General features: G+C 57.4%; 1 protein-coding gene across 2 annotated transcripts; it reads right to left on the bottom strand.

The window, feature by feature from the left end:
* Nucleotides 1-1,616: 1,616 nt before the first annotated feature.
* Nucleotides 1,617-15,859, bottom strand: SH2B2 (SH2B adaptor protein 2; the record flags this gene model as incomplete). 2 transcript variants are annotated; one of them, XM_080703235.1, is made up of 8 exons in its annotated part: nt 1,617-1,945; nt 2,368-2,539; nt 4,409-4,617; nt 5,147-5,317; nt 5,415-5,506; nt 7,854-7,945; nt 10,385-10,486; nt 15,167-15,859. In XM_080703235.1, 8 exons carry the CDS (start codon nt 15,833-15,835, stop codon nt 1,617-1,619), a joined length of 1,836 nt encoding a protein of 611 aa, XP_080559361.1. The 2 variants fall into 2 exon arrangements, with proteins under 2 accessions (XP_080559361.1, XP_080559360.1); XM_080703234.1 differs by having other exon boundaries at nt 5,147-5,314; nt 15,167-15,835.
* Nucleotides 15,860-22,115: the final 6,256 nt, after the last annotated feature.

The raw sequence follows: 22,115 nt of genomic DNA, 5'->3' as shown, positions 1-22,115 counted from the left end.
TGCAAGCCTGAGCTGACCCAGAGGCAGAAGGAAGGCAGCTTTCACTGCCCACTCCTCTGCCTGGGCTGCACCTCACTGAAGCCTCTACTCCTGCCAGGGTGAGATGGGGCTTGCATTTGGCCTGGCATAGACCCCAACCACCAGGGCACAGGATAGAGCAGCTCCAATCACTACTGCCTTGTGGGAGGCCAAGAGAGCATGGGGCTTAGCCAGGTAGCATGGGCCTGGCATGGACCTGTAACCACCAGGGCACGGGTGGAGGGGCTCCAGTCACACTGCCTTGCCGGGAGCCCAGGTAGCATGGGACTTGTATTTCTCCTCCCCATGGTGGCAGTGGGAGCAGCAGAGCCCTGGGAGCCACCCAAGGGTGCTCCTGGCCCCGCTACGGGTCATGAGCCATGCACGCCTCAGCTGCAGCCTGGAGGTTTGGCTGTCTTCAAGTCTGCACTAACCATCATTGGAGTAAGTCCTGCAAGGGCATTCTGGGCTGGGGCCAGGGCCTTCCAGGTTGGGAGTAGTCTGGATTCAAGGAAGGGAGGTGGACGCTGGCTTGGCATGAGATGGATCTTTCTCAGAGGGAGCACAGACTGGAGAGTGCCATTCAAGGTTGGAGTGCTGAGACTGAGTAGGCCCTGGACACGACCTGCAACTGAGGCTAGGCTGTGGGCACACAGGGCTGGGAGGGCCTCTGGATGTTTTTTTTTTTTTTTTTTTTTTTTTGCAGGTCTAGGGTGGAACCCAGGGGCATTTGACCTCCGAGTTACACCCCCTGCTTTATTTTTTATTCTTTATTTTGAAACAGGGTCTCACTGAGTTGCAGAGGGCCTCACTAAGTAGCTGAGGCTGTCCACGAACCATGATCCTCCTGTCTCAGCCTCCTGAATGCTGGGATTACAAATCGTGGGCCACCACACCCGGCTCTCTCTTTTTTTTAGTAGAGATTGAATGCTCAAAGGCATTCTATCACCAAGCTACACCTCCATCCCTTTTTATTTTGAAACAGGGTCTTGCTACACTGTGGAGGCTGTCCTCAAACCTGCAATCCTCATGTTTCAGCCTCCCAAGTACTGGGTTTACAGGCATGAACCACCACGGCTGGTTCTTCTAGACTTCTGAGTACTTCCAAGCTGGGAAATCCAGCCTCTCCCATTGCTCAACTCCCAAGGACCCTAACACAGAGAAATCTGCCCACCACCCTGTCTGCACTGCCAGGCCTTCACCGCCCTGTACAAGGAGACCTCTCCCCTCTAGCCAGGGCCAACTTGCATTTAAGGCCCCTGACACTTGACCCCTCCCCATCACTCATGTGACTCTCGAGGTTCCCTCCCCTCTCGTTGGTGTCTACCCCACCCCTCATCCCCATCCCCACCTTTCTTTCTTGCTCCACTAAGGCCCCGTCCCCAGTCCTTAACCCTGAACAGCCATCCTGAGCTCTGCCCCAACCCCAGCTGTCTCCCATTGGCAGAGCTGGGCAGAGAGGGAGCCGTCCCCGCGGTGCCCAAGGCCAGCGCAGCAGAATGGACGCCAGGAAAGCCGGGTGCAGTCCCTAAAACAGGCTCTTTAATAACATTTATGTCTTCACTGAAGAGCTTCGCGTTTCCCCAGCGCCGCGGGCGCTAGTAGAAGGAGTACTGGTTCTCCACGGCACGCGGGCGGCCGGCCGCGGCCTCGGGGGGCTCCTCGGCCCCGGCTGCGGCCTCCAGCAGGCGCTCGGCGCTGTTGCTGCGGCTGCGGGCGCTGAGCGGACCTTCGGCCGCGGCGCGGGAGGGCGCGGGCACCGAGGTGGCCGAGGACGACGAGGTGGACGAAGAGGAGGCTCCGGCCACGTCCGAGGGCGAGGCGGGCGGGCAGGCGGCCGCAGCCAGGCTGGAGAAGTAGTGCTGGCCGGCCGGCTCCGTCCAGCAGGTGGAGGGCGCGGGCGTGGCGCTGGGCAGCGGCCCTGGGTCTGCAAGGGGAGGTCACCGGGCATCAGCAGGAGTCCCGGGCACACACGTCCCATCCTCCCCGGCCTGACTCCCCAAGCAGGGGTGCTGAGCCCGGGAAACATAGGCATGGTCCCTGATTACAGGAGGTGGTGCGTGCACACAGAGGGCGTCCCATCTGCCTAGGCGGTCACTCTCCTGGACCCATCAGTATTTCCCTTCCTCCACAGATTTGTGCTGAGCCCCAGAGGTGCAGGAGAACCAGCCTGTGAGGCCTCTGAGCGCCCTTCCCCTTACAGGCAGGGATCACTGGGACCTAGAGTGTGGGGCTGGCTCCCTGTCGCCACCTGATTCCTGCCTCCCAGCTCACAATTGCTGTGGCCAGACCAGAGTAGGAGCCGGCCATCTTTCTGAGCTATCACACTGGTCCAGGGGGGCATCTTACCTGGTGGGGGGCCCTGGGCTCGCACGTAGCTGCGTAGGGTGATGTCAGCAGAGCCCCCGGACTCCAAGGGGATGGGGTGGGTGTGGAAGTGACGGAGCATGTCCAGCACGGACTGGAACCACAGGTGCTGCACGTGACACTGGCCGTGGCCGTTCAGGGACAGGCGTAGATGCTGCGGGTACAGGCCAGTTGGTCAGCGGTGGAGACCCGGCCCGGTTACCTGTGTGGCAAGTGCCTTTGGGGGATGCTGGAGGACTAAGACTCAGTGGGCCTCCTCACAGGGGAGTTTAATCTGGCCTTGACCTGTGACCCCACATTGCGTGCACCCACTCTGTGCCTGGGTCCATCCGTGGCCCTCAAAACCCCGGAAAATAGGGATTACTGTCCCCATACTGGAGATGGAGAACGGAGGACGGGAAGGCAGAGAGACGTGCCCCCCGTCACAGAGCACCGCACAGAGAACTTGCGTTTGTACGATCCCCGCGGCTCAGGAGGTTGGGGGTCTGTTCTCAGCCCCCTGCAGAGCCAAGGCTCAGGGCTGGGATGATGCTGAGCTCCCCAGCTGTGCAGCAGGGAGGACCCGGGGCATGCCAGGCAGGCGGCTCCGGGTGAGAAGCTGTAGGCCTGTGGTCTCTAGTGGTGGGCCACAGGTCTTTGGCTTCAGGTGGCTGTCTCGGGTGGGAGGTGAGGTCCGAAGCCCAGGGTGGGGAGCTGGCCCAGAAGCCTACCCAGAGGACAGAGAGGCCCCCAGGGTGGAATGAGTGCTGGCTGAGGGATTGCCAGGAAAAGTGTGGGCAGATCTGGGGGTCGTTAATGGCAGCCCAGGAAAGGGACTCAGACCGAGAGGAACGGAGCAGGCAGGGTCGCAGCCTCTCCTCTGGGCAGGGGCACCTCGGCCTTCTGGAAAACCTTCAGATCTGTGTGATCTGAAGGTGGAGAGGCCCAGCTCTGGGAAGGCAGTGGTCCTCCTTGAGAGGGGAGTCAGCAGGCAGCGGGGCCCTGTGGAACCCACCACTGACTGGGACCTAGGGCAGTCAGTGTTGCTCTAGAACAGCAGCCCGGAGAGAGGGGAAGGGCAGGTTCAAGGGCATCTCCTGCCTGTCTGCTTCCCCTCCATGCCTCTTAGCGGGCCGGGCACCCCAACCCTGGCTCGGGCGTGCATGAGATCCAGGCCTTCTGGGGAGGCAGCGCTGGCCAAGAAGTAAACTGTGAGCCACCGGGGACAGCGTTAAGCACCTGGCTGTTGGAGGAACTGCTAACTAAGGGTGGCTGCCTTCCAAGGAGGCGTCCCCGGGGAGCTACTGCATCCTCCACGGTGGGGCCAGCAGTGTCAAGGAGCAAGGCTCTGAGCCCTGGAGGCCGCTGGGAGTTAGCAGAGCCGGGGCCTGCAGACCCTGACCGCCAGCTGCAGGCCCACAGCAGAGTCCTGGGGTGCCCCCTCCTTCAGTGGAGGCTGACGGGGAATCATGTCCCGGAAGGAGCCAGGGCTGGGTTGGTTTCCTTCTGGGAAACATGGGGAATGGGGGGCGGGGCGTCAAGGTTCCGCTCACTCTGGCCGCACTTTTCTATCCTATTTTCCTTTGTCCCGTTGGCCGGTCGTCCTGGCCTGCCATTCCCTCCCACCGAGCCCTACCTGGGTCGCCCTTGGCACCTGTTTCCGCCTCAACACATCTCCTTCCTCTGCCTGTCTCAGTTCAGGGTCCTCTCCAGCCCTCAACCCCACGTCCTCCTCAGCCCTCCTACTCAGTCCAGTACCTCCCCCCGCCTTCTCTCAGAGCAGGGAAGAAAAGGCTGTCTGGGGGCGGGCTCTGAGGCCTCAGTGGGCCCCAGCCTCCATGCAGGTGGCCCTGAGGGGCCTTTGGAGCCCCATTGCTGTGTGATCCCCAATACACAGGGGCCAAACGACTTGCAGTTAGGTCCTCAGTGGAGTCCGGCCTGGGACGCGCTTGGCCACTGTGGTGGTCCCATGGCCGGCGGTGAGCCCGGCTCATAGGAAGCCACAGCACAGCTGAGCCTCGGGCTGGCCCCTGCCCACACTTGCCTTGGCCTTGCCCTGGAAGTTGAAGGTCAGCACGTACTCCCCCGGCCGAGTCTCACTCTGGCGGATCACGAAGAGGCCGTGGCTCCGGGGCCCACCTGCCAGCACCAGCTGAGCGGCCTTGACCCTCGACAGCGTCCCATGGAACCAGGGGTAGTTGGAGAGCTCCAGCTCAGGCTCGGCCTCGGGATCCGGCTCGGCTCCCTCCTCCCCTGGGTGACGGTCCGAGGGGTGAACAGAGGGGCGGCAGGCCATGAAAGACAAGGGGCAACATCTTATTGGATCTGGCAAAATGCTATGTGATTAATTTTAGAATCAGGAAGGGAGCTGATCCCCCCCAACCAGTTATCCATATGAGGTAAACTGAGGCACACAGAAGGGAAGGCCTTTCCTGAGGTCATTCTGCAAGTCAGCAACAAACCTGGGAACTAAATGAAGTCTGCTGTCCCCACCCACCCCTGGATCCAACTTTTCACCCCCCTTTTCTTTTCTGGGCACTACTGGTGCCTTGTACATGCGAGGTAGGTGCTCTACCACTGAGCTGCACCCCAGCCTTATCTGCACCCCTTTCTATAAGCATTTTCTGTGGAAACCAAGCCCAGGTGCTAGACAGGCCAAAGAAAGCCAGAATCTGTGAACTTGGTAAGAGGAAATGTCATCACTTCTGAGGCTCAGCAAGGGCTCTGGAAGCCACAGGGACCCAGGAGAGGAGGGGCAGGGAGAGCCAGCTGCCCCCAGCACCTGCGTTATTGCCATCACTGCCGCTGCCGCCCGGGGACTCCAGGGTCTGTAGGAAGGTCTCTAGTGGGACGTGGAGCAGGGGCTCTCCAGTGGCGTCTCGCACTCGGCTGTGTGGTACTGTCACCACGGCACCCACGGCTACTGCTGCGTCTGGGGGCCGGGGCGGGTCTGCTGCCAGGGAAGCCGCAGGTGAGAGGCGCGTTCAGCCCGAGCCTCTGCCCGCTGTGCCCCTGCCCACAGCTGCCACACCAGCTCTGTCCCCACCTACCGTCTGTCAAGTGCTCACAGCTACAGGAGGCCACCCGGCTGGCCAGACAGCCTCCCCGGGTGCAGGACAGCTCCGTGTCTTCCTCACTGTCACTGTGGAGTTGAGAAAGGACAACGGTATCCTGCTGTGAGCCCTGGGCCCAGGCCCTGGACTTCTCAAGGCAGGCAGTGGCCAACAGTCCCATGGCCAGCACTGGGTTCCGTCCTTGGCTCACCCTCAGCTGGCCCTTTGGTCACCACGAGTGAGAAGAGAGGCCACCAAATGGGCCCAGTGCCCACTGAGGCTGCAGGACCCCTGCCCACTACCTGTGAGGAGCTGGCTCCCTTCTAGAACACCATGGAGACCTTCAGAGGGGGAGGGCATAGTGCTGGGTGGGGTCTGGGCAGCCTTTTGCAAAGTGAAGTATCCAGGGCCCCCCAGCTCTAAAATTCTGCAAAGAAAACTGGGTTTGGTGGTACATGCCTGTAATCCCAGTATTTTGGAGGCTGAGAGGGGAAGAATCGCAGGTTCAAGGCCAGCCTCAGCAACATAACAGGACCCTATTTCAAAGTAAAAAATAAGAGCTGGGGCCGGGCGTGGTGGCGCACGCTTGTAATGCCCGCCCTTGGGAGGCAGAGACAGGAGGATGGCGCAGGTTCGAAGCCAGCCGCGCGCGCTGGCTTAGGAGACCCTGTTTTCAAATAAAAATGTAAAAACAGGTCTGGGAGTGTAGCCCGGAGGTAGAAGGGCTTCCAGGAACCCCAGTACCACCAAAAAACAAACAAAGAAAAAAACAAAACAAAAACAAAAACAAAACAAAAGAAAAAAATAAGAGCTGGGCATGGTGGTGCCTGCTTGCAATCCCACTACTTGAAAGACCAAAACAGGAAGATTGCAGGTTCAAGAACAGCCTCAGCAAGTAGAGAGACTCTCATCAACCATGAAAGACCCTGCTTCAAAATAAGAGTAAAGCCGGGCATGGTGGTGCACGCTTGTAATCTCAGCATTCAGGAGGCTGAGACTGGAGGATCGTGGCTTGTGGACAGCCTCAGCTACTAAGTGAGGCCCTCTGCAACTTAGTGAGACCCTGTTTCAAATTAATGAATAAAAATTAGGGCAGGGAGTATAGCTTGGAGGTTGAATGCCCCTGGGTTCCATCCCCAGAGAGAGAGAGAGAAAAAAAGAGAGTAAAATAGCACTGTGGGTGTAACTCAAAGGTAGAATGTAGAATGCCTCTGGGTTCAGTCCTCAATACCAAAAATAAAAATAATAATAAATAAAAAGAGTTGCAGTGTAGCTCAGAGGTAGAATGCATCTGGGTTCAATCCCTATCATCAACAGAATAAAACAAAATGAAAAACTGCAAAGAAAGCCAGGCATGGTGGCACATTCCTGTAATTTCAGCATTTGGGAGGCCGAGACAGGAGGATTACAGGTTTGAAGTCAGCCTCAGCACGGTAGTGAGACTTAGCAATCTAGCAAGACCTTATTTCAAAATAAAAATAATGAAAAAGGGGCTGGGGATGTGGCTTGGAGATAGAAAGCCCTTGGGTTCAATCACTAGTAACACACACACACACACACACACACACACACACACACACACACACACACAGAGTTTGCAAAGAGGGGCTCACCCTCACGGGCCAGGAAGGAGTATGTCGAGCAGATGCTTGGCAGAGAGGCAGGGGAGGGATCATAACCACTTGGGCGGGTGGCACTCAGGACTGTTAATTGTACTTCCTTAAATGAGGCTGTTAATTAGAAAGCAGCCCCGCCCCCCCGGGGCTGGCTCACCCCATTAGCCAGAAGAGCTGCTGCCAAATGCTTGGGGGTTGGTCTGCCCGCCCCTCCCACTCCTGGCCGTGGGATCTCTCCTGGATGGTGGAGTCAGCTTCACTGCGGCTCTTCCTGTACACAGCTGACCTGAACTGGCCTCTGCTTATTACCAGCCATGGCTCCCCACTGCCCAGACGTACCAGCTTCCTGGGGTCTCATCAAAATCCCCTCCTCACCAGCTAACCCCAGGCCACGACATCCCCTGCAAGTACCAGGCTCCTGTGCACGTCCACACCTTTTGCTGGGCAGTTCTTTCTGCCGGCTTCTGCCCGGCTCTGCCTGCCTCAGGGCCTGCTTTTTTTTAAGTCTCTTATTAGGCGAGCACCTTTCCCAGCCAGGAGCTGGGTTAGGGGTGTCTCTCCAGCTTTTTGGGTTCATCCGTCACTTCCATTTCCCCGCGGTCTGAGTCTCCCCGGAAGAGAGGACAAAAGGTGGTCCAACTTCTTCCCAGGTGCCCAGGCCCTGGCTCTGGCAATCAGGCCCCACAGAACCTGCTGTGGTGGGAGTGAGGCCAGGGTTCGACTGGCACCCACCTGGATAAGGCCACAATGAGCTGCCCCTGTACAGCCAGGACGGAGGGCACACCCGGCCCGCCCCACCCAGGGCCACATCCACACTCACCCAGGGTCCACACAGCCCTGGATGTCAGCCACCCAGGAGTGCTTCTGCAGTGAGTCGATGGTCTCCAGGATGTACTCGGCTCCGTTCTCTACCTGGGGAGGAGGGTGATGGGGCTCCAGATCAGTCACTGCTCCAACCTCCTCCACCCTCAGCAGGGGCCTCCACACCCCAGGACCAACGGCCAGAAGGCCCATATGGCTCATCTCATCCTCCCCATCGGGGGTCATGGCAGCGGACCCCGGCCAGCGCCCTAGGGGTGTGGCCTCAGAGGAGGCCAATGCTGGCTGTGGAGAGCTGGGTGGCCTAGTATCCCCAACTCATGCCCTGGAACCCCAGAGATGAGGTTCAAGTCAAATAGGGAAGCCAGGTGGTCCAGCCCACTGAGCTGAGGGTCTCATGTGCCTAGAACGCTACCACCATGAGTATGTCTCCCGATATGCTCGGGGCCACCCCCGAAGGGCCCTTGCTGGGACCTGGCCTGTGTGCACTCCGCCTGTGCCTCCTCTGACAAGCCCCTCCCACCAGCCTGGGGGGGAGGTGGTGGATGTGTTGTCCTCGCTAGATAGATGAGAGGACTGAGGTTCAGAGAAGTCCAGGTAACAGCCCGTGGCTAGTGGCTATGCTGGAACCTGAACCCAAGTCTCGAGGCTTCCTATCCCATGCCTCTGTCAAAATGCAGTGTTGAGCTGGGCGTGGTGGCGCACGCTTGTAGTCCCAACATTCGGGAAGCTGAGACAGGAAGATCTGGGTTTGTGGACAGCCTCAGCTACTCAGTGAGGCCTTCTGCAACTCAGTGAGATCCTGTTTCTAAATAAAGAATAAAAAAATCGGGCTGGGGTTGTAGCTCAGGGGTAGAATGCCCCTGAATTCCATCCCCAGTACTACAAAAAAAAAAAACAAAAAACAAAAATAAAAACAAAACAAAACAAAAAAACCAGAAAAAGCATGTATGTAAGAATATAAGTAACACAATAGCCCAGTGTGGTGGTGCACACTTGTAATCCCAGTACTTAGGAGGCTGAGACAGTAGGATTACAGGTTTGGGGACAGCCTCAGCTACTGAGAGAGGTTCCTTGCAACTCAGTGAGACACTGTTTCAAAATAAATAAAAAGCCAGGCGTGGTGGCACATGCTTGTAATCCCAGCATTTGGGAGGCTGAGACTGGAGGATCGCGGTTCGCAGACAGCCTCAGCTACTTAGTGAGGCCCTCTGCAGCAACTCAGTGAGACCCGGTTTCAAAATAAAGAATAAAAAATAGGGCAGGGGCTGTAGCTCGGAGGTTGAATGCCACTAGGTTCCATTCCCAGACCCACAAAAAATAGGGCCAGGCGTGGTAGCACACGCTTGTAATCCCCGTGCTTGGGAGGCTGAGACAGGAGGATCACGCAGGTTCAAAGCCAGCCTCAGCTACTTAGTGAGGCTCTCAGCAACTTAGTGAGACCCTGTTTCCAAATAAAGTATTAAAAAAATAAGGCTAGCAGTGTAACCCGGAGGTAGAAAGCCCCTGGGTTCCACCCCCCCAGTACCACCAAAAAAAAAAAAAAAAAAAAAGGGCTGGGGGTATAGTTCGGAGATAGGATACCCCTAGGTTCTATCCCCAGTACCACAACAAACAAACAAACAAACAAACAAATAATGCAGTGTTGGGCTGGGAGGGACCTCAGAGACCTCCTTTAACCTCTCTCAGAACAGAGGGAAAACTGAGGCTCACAGGGGCTGGCAGGCAAGTCTCTCTGCCTCAGGGGGCACGGGGCCACCCAGTAGCGGAGCACGCCAGGTGGACAGGAGCCGGTCCTCAGTCCCCAGGGGGGTGACTCAGGGTACAGGCTTGGCAAATGTTTGCCCGATGAATAAGTGGGTTTGTGACTAAACAAACAGGGATGGACAAGAACACAAGCCCCAGCGGAGCCTGGAGAGGAGGGCGGGGGCTTCCTGCAGCTCCCTGGGTGGAACCAGGCCTCCCAGGGACTCTGTCTCACAAACGCTCTGATCCTTCCAGGAGGTACAGGGGCCACAGCAGGCGTTGGCAGTGGGAGCCTGTCCTCAGCAGCCCCAGCAGACCACCCAGTGGTGTGGGGCCTGGAAAAAGGATGGGCTGCCCCCAGGCCCACCGGGTGCATCCTGCCCACCCTCAGTGCTTGGTGCCTCTGTGGGACCAGGCTGGTTCCACAATCCAGTGCATTTGCATAACCGCTGTGGGCCCCACCAGTTTCTGCCTGGGGGGGGGGGCTGCCCTGGCTCCAGCAGGGAAAGGAGGGGAAGCGAAACCCTGGTGGGCTTCACCCAGACCCAGGAGGAAGTGGGTACAGGGGCCCCAGAGGCACACAGCCTCAGCCCAGCCCCTGATGTGAGCCCTAGCTATGTGCTAGACATCTGTCATAAGGTCCTGGGCCATCCACCACACACACCCGGGGAGCTCCCTCCCCACTGCCATGTGCTGGCCAGGCTCACTCCCCAGGACAAAGCTGTGCCCCAGAGGGAGGTGGCCTTGGGCGGCTGGAGGGTCTTCAGGGCCGCGGTGGGGCCTCACCTTGAGCACAAATGTGTTGTCCTTCTCTGGCATCTCCAGGGGCATGGTGGTGCGGACCTCGATGATGGCCGACAGGGGGATACTGACCTTGGGCCTGGAGGCCTGAGGAAGAGGAGAGAGGGGCCTGGAGCCTCCTGACGCCCGCCCAGCACCCACAGCTTACAATGCTGCAGACATAGCCTGGTGCGGCGGCGCATGCCTGTAATCCCAGTCCTTGGGAGGTTAAGACAGGAGGACCGCAGGTTCCAGGACGGCCTCAGCAAGTAGTGAGCCTCTCATCAACCTAGCGAGGCCCTGTTTCAAAGTAAAAATAAGAGGGCCGGGGTGTAGCACGAAGGTAGAATGCTCCTGGGTTCAATTCTCACCCACCCACAGCCACACAAAAATGCAGTGGCCATAAAGGGATTCCAATCCAACCCCCACTTTTAGATGGGAAAATTGATAGAGGCAACAAGAGATCCTCCTGTGGCCACACAGCAGTCAGGGGCTGAATTGGGATTGGTTGGCATCTGCAGCTCCCATTTCCACACCTGACGGATGAGCTTCACCTTGCCCAGCATGTGCACCCGACCTGTGGCTTTCCTTTTTTTTTTTTTTGTGGCATAAGGGATTGAACCCAGAGCCTATCACTAAGCCACACCCCTATCCCTTTTTATCTCTTATTTTGAGACAGGGTCTCAGTAAGTTGCTCAGGCTGGCCTCGACCTCTGATCCTCCTGTCTTAGCCTCTGTAGTTACTGGGATTGCAGGTGTTCACCACCTGGCTTTCCTATTTTGTGTGTCTCCCTGGTGTGCAGTACTGAGAATGAAACCCAGAGGCATCTGCCTCTGAGCTACACCCTACCCCTATTTTATTTTGAAATGGGGAGTGGCAGAGGGTCTTGCTAAGTTGCTGAGGCTAGTCTCCAACCTCAGATCCTCCTGTCTCAGCATCCCAAATATTAGGATTTACTGGGATTATAGACATGCACTACTCCACCCAGCTGGCTTTTCCATTTTGACCCTGACCCACAGTAAAAAATACATTAGACACTGTGACCCAGCACACACCTACATAGGTAAAAATACCCGAAACAAAACACTTAATGAACCATATTTACGCTTAATGTGTGTAATAGAGTGTGCTATTTTCTTTTCTGCTAAAAACAACAAGCCAGGCATGTAGTACATGCTTGTAATCCCAGTCATTGGGAGGCTGAGTCTGGAGTATCACAGGTTCATGGCCAGCCTTGGCTACTTAGTGAGGTCTCTGCAACTTAGTAAGACTCTTTCAAAATAAAGAAGAGGGCTGGGGGTATAGCTCAGAGGTAGAATACCCCTGGGTTCCATCCCCAGTACTGCAAAAAACCCCGCAAAACAAAACAAAAAAAACCCCAAAAAACCAATGCTGGACTTCTAATTTGGATATGCTTTCCGAAGGAGGGCTTCTGACTCAGAACAGGGCTGGGGGAAACACAGCCTTGTCCCCAGGTGTGGGCAAAGGGACTAGTGTTTCCAGTGACGCACCATGTGGAGCCGAGATGTGCTGTAGGGCTCCCCGGGGAGGCCTCTCTGTGCCTGGCCCTGCGTGTTCTGCCCTAAAGCTCCTGGCAGTTGCCCTGACCCCCTGGGGCTAGAATCCTCTGCAGGAACTGGGCCCCAGGACAGGGACTTTCTCAGGAGGAAAGGGAAGGGCCACTCACTGGGTGGGCAGACGGATGGAAATTCCTGGCAGGGCTGGCCACCATCCAGCTGGCGCAGGGCTTGAGTGGTGACCTAGGGGCCTGGCTGCCCAAGGTATGAGACCGCCACAGCAGCCAGGCCTATAGATGGGCCTGGCCTGAGACCTTCGCCTGGGTTCCTGCTGGCTGGAGGTGCTATGGTCCCTCAGCCTGGGGTCTGAGGCCATCTGACCTGGGACAGCTGCCTCTTGTAAGCTCCTACCACACCTTCCCAACTCCAGGCCCCGGCTCACCCAGCCCCTGCCCCATCCACCTGCTGAACACTAATGAAGCAAAGTTTCTCTCACTGGGGGGCCCAGGAGCTCACTCCATTAAAGTGTGCATCCAGTCCTGCAAATATGGGTTTCCTGGTGGCTCCCCCAATGGCAGGGCCAGCCTCATTGTCCCTTGGGTCCCCAAGACTGGCCTGGAACAGGGCTGAAGGGACAGGAGGCTACAGACCTGATGGGCTGGGACATCACGGGCTGTGTGAGAAGTGTAAAGATCCCAGGAAACAGTCTCTGAGCCTGCAGAGCCTATGTTCCTGGCTGCTCCAGTGTGCAGCTAGCTCCCAAGGGTGCAGGGAGAGATGTGGACCGTGGGTGGGTGGCCAGGCAGCGGGGTGTCATTGGAGGAGGGGACCGTGGAGGCCCCTCACATCTGGGGAACCCTCAGCAAGTGCTGTGGCTTGTTCCCCGAGGATTCGTATGCTGGATGTATGGCTTCAAGGAAGATGGTTAGTTACTGGGGGCCCTGTCCGGGGAGAGGTTAATGTTGTCTCAAGGGCACCGGGTTAATTGTTTCGAGAATGGATTATTATAGAGTAAGGTCACTCTGCATTCTCGGCCTCTTGGGTTGGGCTCTGTAGACCTTCCTTTGCCATCTTGTAACAAGCCAAGAAGACCCTTAGCAGAGGCCAAACACATAAAGCTTTCTGCTCTTGGACTTTTAGCCTCAAAAACTGAGCAAAAGAAAGCTTTCTGTTTTGTCTTTGGTAGTGGGGATTAAACCTGCGGTGGGGGCATTTACCTCTGAGCTACACTTTTAGCTCTTTTATAAATTTTTTATTTTGAAAAAGGGTCTCACTAGGTTGTTAGACCTGTGATCCTCCTGTCTCAACCTCTCAAGTAATGGGATTACAGGAGTGTGCCGCCATGCCCATCTAAATCTGCTTTTTTTTTTTTTTCTTTTTAGTACTGAGGATGAAACCTAGGGGTATTATTCTACCATTGAGCTCCCTAGCCCTATTTTTTTTATTCTTTTTGTGTGTGTGTGTGTCACTGACGGTGGAACCCAGTGGCTTTTCTACCTCCAGGCTATACTCCCAGACCTATTTATACTTTATTTGGAAACAGGGTCTCACTAAGTTGCTGAGAGCCTCAGTTCTTAGCTGAGGCTGGCTTCAAACCTGTGCGCTCCTCTGTCTCAGCCTCCCAAGCGCAGGGATTACAAGTGTGTGCCACCACGCCCGGCTTATTCTTTATTTTTTGAAACAGGGTCTCACTGAGTTGCAAAGGCCTCACTAAGTAACTGAGGCAGTCTGCGAACCACGATCTTCCTGTCTCAGCCTCCCCTATGCTAGGATTCCAAGTGTATGCCATCATGCATGGCTAAATCTGTTCTTTATATAATGTCCAGCCTCTGATATTTTGTTATAGCAACAGAGAATGGACTAATACATCATGGTATGATCTACCCTTTCATTGGGATAACTCCTGAATGCCAAAACATATGCTAAAATTTGCCAGAGATAAGATGCCAAAGACACACCAGGAGACAACAACCCACCACCTTCCTCAGCGGCTGGAGAAGGGCCCAGTGACCCCTCAGGAACTTTGCCTTCTTCCAGTAGTGAAGTTGGTGGCTCTGCAGGGCACCAGCTGCTGTCTCCCCTCCCCTAGGGCAGCAGACACTGCTATTTACAGATCAACAGCTGTGACTGCCACTCTGGGATGGAGGCGGTGAAGCCTTGGGCCTCTGCCCCTGCCCTTTGGGTGACCCTGGGCGAGTGAGTCCACCTCTTATTGGGCCTTGGTTGCCCTGTCTGCCAAGGAACAGAGTTGGGTTTAATGGTCTACGATTTTTCTCAGGGACTTAAATGTGGGGGCCTGAGCAGGCACAAAGTCCTTGGCAAGTCTGGGGGTCCTGAGACTTGGGGAGCAAGTTATTCAGGGAGTATATCCCTGTAAATTGTACCTCTAGAGACTTTGTGGTTCACAGGCACCTGGCTTTGGGAAGCCCACACCCTTGCACCTCTAGGAGAGGCAAGGAGGTACAGCTGTCTAGAGGTCACCTGGGGAAAGGTGGGCCCTGGGGTGGGCAGGCTCCCAGGGGTGTTGTCAGCTGCTGCACCAGCACAACTCCTGCCTGCCCACCCACCCACCCACCCCTCTGTCACAGGGGTCCACCCCCACACTCCTTTCATTCCTGGCACCCCCATGGTGGTGAGCACAATTAGCCACTGGCTGTGTGACTCCCGGCAGACCACAGCCCTTCTCTGAGTATGTTTGTGTTCTCTTTGGTGACCAGGGGTCCAGGTTCCCACCTTGCTGGGGTACTGTTGGCCATGTGGAGGGATGAGTGCCGGACACGAGGCAGGCTCTCAGGAGGTGGGCACTAGTGAGACAGTTATTCCTACCTTCTAAACAGGGCAGGTTTGCTGCCCTGGAAAAGACCCACAACTGCCCTCAGGGTTCTGGTGACCAGCCTCAAAGAGGGCCAAGGGCCAGGGCACTCAGGTGAGCAGAGATGCTGGTAACAGCAAGAAGCCTTGATTTCCCCTGGCTGGGAACCCGGGCCTGGCAGGGGCAGGCGTGCTCCTGGTGTGCTCTGCCTCAACTCTGGGCAGTGCCTGCCCTGGTGCCCAGGTACAGAGGGGAAAGGGAGGACAGGGAGCTGGGCTTCTCAATATCAGTGACCCCCCAATCCCTCTGTAGACAGCCCCTCTCCAGCTTCGCCAGGGAAGAACAGGGCCGGAAGGGGTGTGCCGTCCAGGAGGCGGCTCTGGGCCCACCTCCAGGGCTCCTAGCCCGAGACTCCATCCATCGCGTGGTCTCCGAGGCCGGGCACCTCGGGCGCTCACCTTGGGCGGCACGAAGAACTCCAGGCGGAAGCGCTCTCCGGCCACGGCCCTGCGCAGGAGCAGACGGCACTTCTGCCACTGCGCCGCGCCGGCCGGGCCCGCGGCCGCGTCGTCGGCCACCATGAAGCGCAGCGCGCCCTCGCGCTGGATGTCCAGCAGCTCCACCTTGGCCCCCAGGGTCCGCGAGAGCCGCAGGCGCCGCGTCCAGCGGTCCCGCGGCTCGGGCTCGGCGTCGGGCTCGGGCGCGGCGCGGCGCAGCCACAGGTCGCGCACGCCGTCCACCACGCACAGGCTCATGTTGCGCAGCGAGAAGCCCCTGCGCGCGCGGGCCCCGGCGGGGCGCGCGGCCGCCGGCGCGCACACGTCCTCCGAGCTCCGCGAGTGCGCGCGCGTCGCCGGCTCCATGGGGCCCGCGCGCCCCTCCGGCCCCGCCAGCGCGCGCCGCACCTCCTCCCCGAAGACGGCCAGGAAGCTGGCGGCAAAGTGGCGGGAGAAGGAGGCCCCAGCTTCGGGGGTGTCGTAGGCCGGGTTGTCCCGCAGGAAGCGGCAGAACTTGTGCGCGAAGTCCACGGCGGCCACTTGCGCGTGCAGCTCGCAGAACTGTCGCCAGTCCGGGGCCGGGGCCGGGGCCGGGGCGGGGGCGGCCAGACCGGGGCCGGCACCATTCATGGCTCCCGTCCCATCGCAGCGCCCCGCCGCTGTGGGGAGAACAGAGCGCAGTGACTTCGCGACCTCTGACCAGCGCGTCGCCCTCGCCTCCCCCGGCGTCCCCCAGGCTGTGCAGTGTTTGCACACACGTGTGCTGGGGGAGGGGCACAGCTTGTGGCCGCCATAGCAGCCGGACTGTGACCACAGACAGATGAGGACGATATGGTGCCTGCAGGGGAGCCCCGCATTCGTTACCTCCCCAAAGGGCAGCCTCGTGGAATCCTAGGGCCATTCGGTGGCCGGGGTTCCCACCTTCGAGTGGGGTCCCCATGAGCCTCCACGGACCTGGCTTCCCTCAGTGACCTCTTCTCAGGGCCCCCAGGGTTGGGTGGACAGGAAGAAGTCACCTGCAATTCTGCTGGCTCTACCTATGAAATAGGCAGAGATGTACTAGCCAGAGGGCCCTCCTCCCACCCAGGCTGCTGTCCCCAGGCCACTTTAGGCCCTTCTCTTGCCTGCAGTTCTTTACAGCTTCTTCACCCAGCCCCAGAATCCTGACCTCAATCCCTCTAAAGTCTGCTTTCCACCCAGGAATACGGGCATCACTTCTAAAAGACCAGACAGCCAGGCGTGGTGGCGCACCTTGTAATCCCAGCATTCGGGAGGCTGAGACAGGAGGATCGCGCAGGTTCGAAGCCAGCCTCAGCTGGCTTAAGAGACCCTGTTTTCAAATAAAATACAAAATAGGTCTGGGAGTGTAGTCCAGAGGTAGAAGGCCCCTGGGTTCCATCCCCAGTACCACCAAAAAAAAAAAAAAAAAAAAAAAAAAGGGCAAGGGGTATAGCTCAGAGGTCGAATTACCCTGGGTTCCATCCCCAGACCCACAAAAACGTAAAAAAAAAAAAAAAAAAAACCCACAAAAATACAAAAACAAAACAAACAAACAAACAAAAAACAACAAAAACAAAACAACAATAGACACAAGCCGGGTGTGGTGGCACACGCTTGTAATCCCAGTATGTGGGGGGCTGAGACAGGAGGATCACAGGTTTGACTCCAGCTTCAGTAACTTAGTGGGACTCTCAGCAACCTAAGGAGACTCTGTTTCCAAAAAAAAAAAAAAAAAAATTAAATAGGGCTGTGGTGGTGGTGGTAGATATAGCTCAGTGGTAGGAAGCCCCTGGGTTCCATCCCCAGCACCACATAAGACAAAACCAAAAAAGACACCTGAGGTCCCTCTCCCCTCAAAATCCCACCATGGCTCCCATCCTACTCCCAAGGGTTGGCATTATCTGGCTCCATTTTCCATTCTGGGCTCATCTCCAGCCACTTCCCCTGGCCACACCTACCTCCTTGCTATTCTGGAGGCATGCCAGGCTGACCTCCACCTCAGGGCCCTCGCACATGCCTGGAATGTTGTTTCCCTCGCCTTTGAATTTTTGTTCAAGGATCATTTTGTGCAACAGCCTTGCCTGACCACTCTGCTGAGGATAATAGATACCCACTTCCCCCAGCCTGGGTGCTCTGCATTCTTCGCCTGCTTACTTTTCTCCATGGTACTTCTCTCCATTTGACATATATTTACTTGCAGTTGGGTGTCCTCCTCCGCCCCTTCCCTTCCCCTGGAGGGCCTGTGCCACGAGGCAGGGAGAGCCACAGTCCTGCAAATGCAAGCGTGGCTGTGTCCCCAGTGCCGGGCACAGGCCGGCGCTCAGTAAACACTCGGGATAAACGAACAAAGGGATGTGCTCGGCACACCAGGCACGTCACCGCTGCCACTCTCACGGGGCCCGAGGACACGGTGTGTCAGTGACAAGCCAGGTCTAGGATTCTCACCCAGGTCCTCGCGAGTTCGGGACTCAGGCATCACCTCTGTGTATGGGTCAAGAATGACTTTTTTTTGTACTAGTGTTGACAGCATCGCTGCTCAGGGCTTCTTTCTGTCACAGTGGCCTGCGTGCAGGTCCTTCCAGAAGTCCCATCCAAATGGCGCCTCCGGAGGAGTACGCACCCAGGCATCCCGGCTGTCTTCGCAGCCCCACTTCCGTCTCCTTATAGCCAGGTGATGCCATCCCTCCCCACCCTGGTTAATTAGCGCATGTCCAGACACTTGGCAGAGTCGCCTCTTAGTCCCCCAAAGTGGCCACCACCCCTGGGGACACAGCCCAGCCTGCTCTGTGCACCCCACCTCGCCTCCATCCAGGTTGAAAGTCACCGGGAGAATACGTGTCCAAGTCACCGGGAGAATACGTGTCCTGGGGACCCCGTCCAAGGGGCCAGCCCAGTGCTGCAAGGAGGGGACCGTCTTCTAAGGGACTGACATGAAGGGTCGTGCCCTCACCTGGCCCCTCTCAAGATGCCCTCAGCTCCCGTGCCTCTCCCGCACAGCTTCTGGGAGCACCATCCCATATCTCCCCTGGGATCCAAGCCTTGTAATTAAACGCCAGGTAAAAATAGCTGCCCCACTTCCTGAGATCATCTGCAGGGCCTCTGGGCCGAGGACACCATGGGGATTCCCTCGCCCCTCAGGACAGCCTCAGCCTTCATCTGCACCCAAAACCAGGCGACGGAGCCAGGGAGGAAGCAGGGCCACCCGAGGAGGAAGTGCGAGGGCAGGTTTCCAAACTGGCCGGCCTCCACGGAGGGCCCTGAAGGTACTGGGGAGGGCGCCCGGGGGTTGGGAGGGTATCCTCAAGGCCTGAAAAAGTACTACAGGGCGCTGAGGCTGAGCAGTGATTGTGAACGACTTATCAGGACTTTGGGAGTCAGGAGTGGTGTTCAGAATCCACGAAAGTCGGGGGGGAGACAGGCTGAGGCCCCACAAGCTTCACTTAGGTCTGACTTTCCTCCTGTTCTGCTCTCCTCTCCTACCCACAGGTCCATGACTACCAGGAGCCGCTTCTTCCAGAAAGCCCTCCCTGGCCTGTCCCCCTCCCCCTGACCCAGGCTGCCTCAAGCCTCTCCCTGAGTCCCCGCGGTCCAGTGCGCCCCTCCGGCAGACTGTGAGTGGCAGAGCCTCCAAGTGTCTGTTTCATGTCTGTAGCCCCACCCGGCCAGACATTCCTGGGGCAGAAGGGAGGCCTGAGTCACATCCTCGGCTCCTGGCACTTGCTCCTTCCCCTGGGGGTGGCAGCTGGAATACACCTGCCATCACCACAGGGAAGGCGGGGCCCAGGCCAGGGCCTTGGCCTCACTCTCAGGCATTTCTGGGGTGGAACCCATGAACCCCTGTCCACTGATCCAGCAGGCCAGTGGCCGCCTCTGCTCCTGTATTTTTGGGATGAGCTCAGGTCACAGGGGGGCAGCCTGGGAAGGCTAGGTACAGCTGCCCCTGTGATGTGATTATGCCCCATGTGAGGCTGGTGGGGGCAGGCAGGAGTTTAGCCACGTGTCCCTTTCTGTGTCATCGGGCTCTGTCCCTCCCTGCTCTTCCTGCTCGCTGAGAGGGGCCTTGGCAGGGAGGCAGGATGGAGCCAGGGGACGGGGCCCTGGGCGGGCTTTCCCAGGTGGGTGCAGCTGCCCTCGTGGGAGATGGGGGTGGAACTCAAAGAGAAGTCAGCCATGGCTGTGGCAGGTCAAGTCCTAGGCAGGGAGGGCTACGGTGTTCACCCCTCCCCAACTGTGCTGGCTGGCCAGGAGCTCGGGTATAGCGGTCCTCAGCGTCTGTGGGGCCAATGCAGAAAAAGCAGACTGGGCAGTCAGAGCCAAAAGCCACCAAGCAAGCTGGGTAATCCCAGTGAGGAGATAGAAAGGAAATAGGCAGATAGGGAAGAGGCCTGGTAGAAAAAGTTAATTTCCTGAGTTTCCTGAGGGGCGACAAATACCTGAAATTCCAAAGGCTCAGAGATAAGAAGGACCTGAGCTTCACAAAAGCCATCTGTTTACTAATCAACAAACCCAGGAGCCCTCACCCAGCAAGTCTGACAGGAGATTCTTCAAAGGACTTGCAAATACCCTATGCAAATCCTGAGAGCTGCTTCCCAGAATTCCCAAAGTCACCCTAACCAAAAGAGGACTCGCAAATGGTCGGGCAATGGCCCTAGACGATCAGCAAATTGGGGCTTTTCCCTCTCGGGACCCCCTCCCCTTTTGGGGAGCTGTTTGTTTTCCCTCTCCCTCCCCCCCCCCTCTCTCAGGTCGAGAAGGCAGAGTGCAACTGAGGGCACGTGGCTCAGGCTACTCTTGGGGAGTGACCTGAAGACCTCTGCTGGACATCAAGGCTGACCAGGGCCCCTAGGGGTGACCTGCACCTCTTTTCTGGGAGGCTGAGATAGGAGGATGGAAGGTTTGAGGACAGCCTCAGCAACTTAGGGAGATTTGCAGCAATCTAATGAGCCCTTATTCCAAAACAAAAAATCGAAAGGGCTGAGGGTGTAGTTCAGGGGTAGAATGCCCCTGGGTTCAATCCCCAGTACCAAGAAAATAAAGGGTCACTGAGCAACAGGGCCAGCTGGGAGTCACACACCTGGTCTACAGATGGAGGAACTCAGGCGCAGACACAGGAGACAGAACAGAAGCTGCAAACTAAGGGCGGAGGGTCTAGTTACACACTCAAAGGTGTGCTGTCCCCAACTGCCCTTGGGCCAGGCTGGTGGGGGAAGGGAGTCAAGTGCAGAAATCTTGGCTGACCTGGGCTCACGGCCTGACCCTGCTGTTTCCTGGGTGAGGAAGGTGACCTCAGTCCCAATCTCAGAGGTCACTTTCCTCAAATGCAAATGAGGGGCCACCCCCCTCTGGAAGGACAGCACAGGAGGGGGCTGCAGAATGTTCTCACCCATGTGTGGTCTTGGGCAGTGCTGGGCTCCCCTAACCTCTGCCTGGGTCAGTAGGTCTTTCCAGGCCACTTGGGGGGACCAGCCAGTGTAACATTCAATCAGTTAGTGTGGCCAGGTATGGTGGTACATGCCTATAATCCCTGTACTTGAGGCGGAGGCAGGAGGATTGCAGGTTTGAGGCCAGCCTCAGGGACTGTGCAGCGAAACCCTCAGGAACTTAGTAAGACCCTGTTTCAAAATAAAAAAAGTTTCATCAACCTAGTAAGGCTTTGCTTCAATAAATAAATAAATAAAATGGAGCTGGGGTGTAGCTCAGAAGTAGAATACTCCTGGGTTCAATCTCCAGTACCACACACACAAAAATAAATAAATAAGATTTTAAAATTATAAAACAAAAAGGGCTGGGAGTACATGTCAGAGGTGTAATGCCCCTGGGATCAACCCCCAGTTTAAAAAAAAAAAAAAGTGCAGGTGGATCCCTGTGGGAAAGGCCAGAGGGGGCAGAGGCAGCAGAAGGAGGGTGAGCTGTCACCCAGCTTCACTGTCCAGGGCAGCCCGGAAGGGCTGTGAATTGACTTGGACTGGCCGTGGGCTCCTCCTTGGGCCTCCCCTCCCAGTTGGCCAGGGTCTTCTCTACCTGGACCACCTTCCTCCTTCCATCCCAACTCCCCTGGCTTTCAGACTGTCTCCCTCCTACGTCCTTCCAGGAAGCCTGCCCTCCTGCCACGGGTCTCCCTCCCTGAACTTCCAAGGTTCCTGTGGCCCTTGGCCCTCTGCTTTCTGTGGTCAGAGGCCAGCTGGGTCTATGGTGGGAGGGGCTGGAAAAGGCCTGCTGAGCCCGCACTGGGAGATGGGGCTCTCTCTGGGCGCTCTGTCTTCTCAGCTTCCCCATCAGTAAAACAGGGCGCTGCAGCAGAGTGGCCTAGAGGGGCTCCTGACACTGAACACGGGGATCCAGCTGTCACCCTGCAGCAGCCAGGCGCAGGCACTTTCACAGGCTTCGGCTCTGAGGGCAGGGGTTGGAGACAAAGGAAACCCTCCTAGTCGAAGGACCAGGTGCCGGCCCTGGGGAGCACTGCGAGGCAGGCACCTCCCCCTGCCCATCACTCCAGTGCTTTTTCTAGGCTCAGCTGGCTGGCTGGCTTCTCTGAACAACAAAAAAAAAATTTTTTTTTTGTTCCCATCTCTGATGGGACTGGACTTTGGAGAGGCGGGGCCTGATCCAATCCCTGCTTCTAGCGCTTCCAAGCCGTGGCCTTTCCTAACCCCAGACAGAGACCCTCCTCCCCTCCCCGGAGCCTGGCTAGACACAGGCTAGGGGGGTGGGGGGAGAGCATCTTTCAGGCGGTAAAAATAGCGCGACAATTGGGAGGGGGGGGAAGGGCTGGTCTTCAACCCCCGCTGGGCCGGCATGCAGTTCCGCACCCCAAGGCCCGGTCATTCCTTAAAATATTGATGAGGTGGCTACACCGCCCCCGCTAATGGGCTGCCGACCAATCGATCCACAGCGCAGTGGGCGGCGGCCT

This window comes from Muscardinus avellanarius (genome assembly GCF_963383645.1).
Source record: "Muscardinus avellanarius genome assembly, chromosome: 10".
In the NCBI taxonomy this organism is placed as follows: Eukaryota; Metazoa; Chordata; class Mammalia; order Rodentia; family Gliridae; genus Muscardinus; species Muscardinus avellanarius.
This window is presented reverse-complemented; position numbering and strand designations above follow the sequence as displayed.